Below are 1,276 nucleotides of genomic sequence, written 5' to 3'. Positions count from 1 at the left end.
GAGGAAGATGACCGGGGCCTCACCATAGTGAATGTGGTAACAGCTAGGAACGCGGCACCTAGGTCGAGGTCGGCACAAAGGAAAGACGCCAAAGTCCTGGCGGTCTCCTCGTCCTCTGCGTGAGGCACGAGGAAGCTCCCACACATTTCGTTCGGCCCGGAAGATCAGTGGTTTGACGAAGTCGGAGAAAGCCCCCCATGGTCATAACGGCTAGAGTAGGAACCGGTCTCGTCAAAAACAAATCCTTGTAGATACGGGGGCAGACTTGAACATCATGTTCCGTAATGTGTTCGATGCCTTAGGCCTAAGGGACACCGACCTACAGACTCACCAGCACGGCGTTGTGGGGCTCGGCGACCATTTCATTAAGCCAGATGGCATAATCACCCTACCAACCTCATTCGGACAAGGCCAGGGGAGAAGAACGATAATGGCCGAGTTCGTGATCCTACGAGACTCCACCGCTTACAACATCATCCTGGGGAGAAAGACAATCAACGACCTAGGAGGAGTCATCAGCACAAGGATGTTGGTAATGAAGTTCATAACTGAAGAAGGGTCAGTAGGGTCTGTGAGGGGAGACTTGGAAACAGCAGTCGCTTGCGACAACGCCAGTCTCTCGTTAAGAAAGAAGTCTAAAGAGGCATCAGGAGTATTCCTCGCCGACCTGGATGCCAGAGTTGACGACAAACCCAGACCCGAACCCGAAGGGGACCTGGAAAAGTTTAGGGTCGGGAACTCGGAGGAAAAGTTCACGTTCGTGAATATGAACCTCCCCCATGAGTTGAAAGAACCTTTGATGGAAATGATCAGAGCCAATGGCGATTTGTTTGCCTGGACACCTGCCGATATGCCGGGGATAGACTCCGGACTCATGTCACACTCCCTAGCCATTAGGCCGGAAGCCAAACCAGTGGCCCAAAGAAGAAGAAAAATGTCTCAGGAAAGGGCAAAAGAAGTGGCCAGACAAACGGCCAGCCTCCTTGAAGCAGGGTTTATCTGGGAACTAGACTATTCTACCTGGTCGTCAAATGTGGTCCTGGTAAAAAAGCACAATGGGAGATGAAAGATGTGCGTAGACTACTCTGATCTCAACAAGGCGTGTCCCAAGGACTACTATCCCCTCCCCAACATTGATGCACTCTTTGACGCGGCAGCGGGGTACCGGTATCTGAGCTTCATGGACGCCTACTCCGACTACAACCAGATACCGATGCTCCGACCAGACGAGGATAAAACGGCATTCATAACGCCAGGAGGGACCTACTGCTACAAA

General features: G+C 52.1%; 1 protein-coding gene across 1 annotated transcript; it reads left to right on the top strand.

The window, feature by feature from the left end:
• The first annotated feature begins 274 nt into the window (after nt 1-274).
• On the top strand, nt 275-1,066 carry LOC148580462 (uncharacterized). The gene has a single exon (XM_088492244.1). It carries the CDS (start codon nt 275-277, stop codon nt 1,064-1,066), a length of 792 nt encoding a protein of 263 aa, XP_088348370.1.
• The last annotated feature ends 210 nt before the right edge of the window (nt 1,067-1,276 follow it).

The sequence above is a fragment of the Arachis ipaensis genome, chromosome B10, assembly GCF_059453495.1.
Source record: "Arachis ipaensis isolate K30076 ecotype BB chromosome B10, ASM5945349v1, whole genome shotgun sequence".
Lineage (NCBI taxonomy): Eukaryota > Viridiplantae > Streptophyta > Magnoliopsida > Fabales > Fabaceae > Arachis > Arachis ipaensis.
The sequence above is the reverse complement of the archived record's forward strand: the minus strand, read 5'-3'. Positions and strand labels throughout refer to the sequence as shown.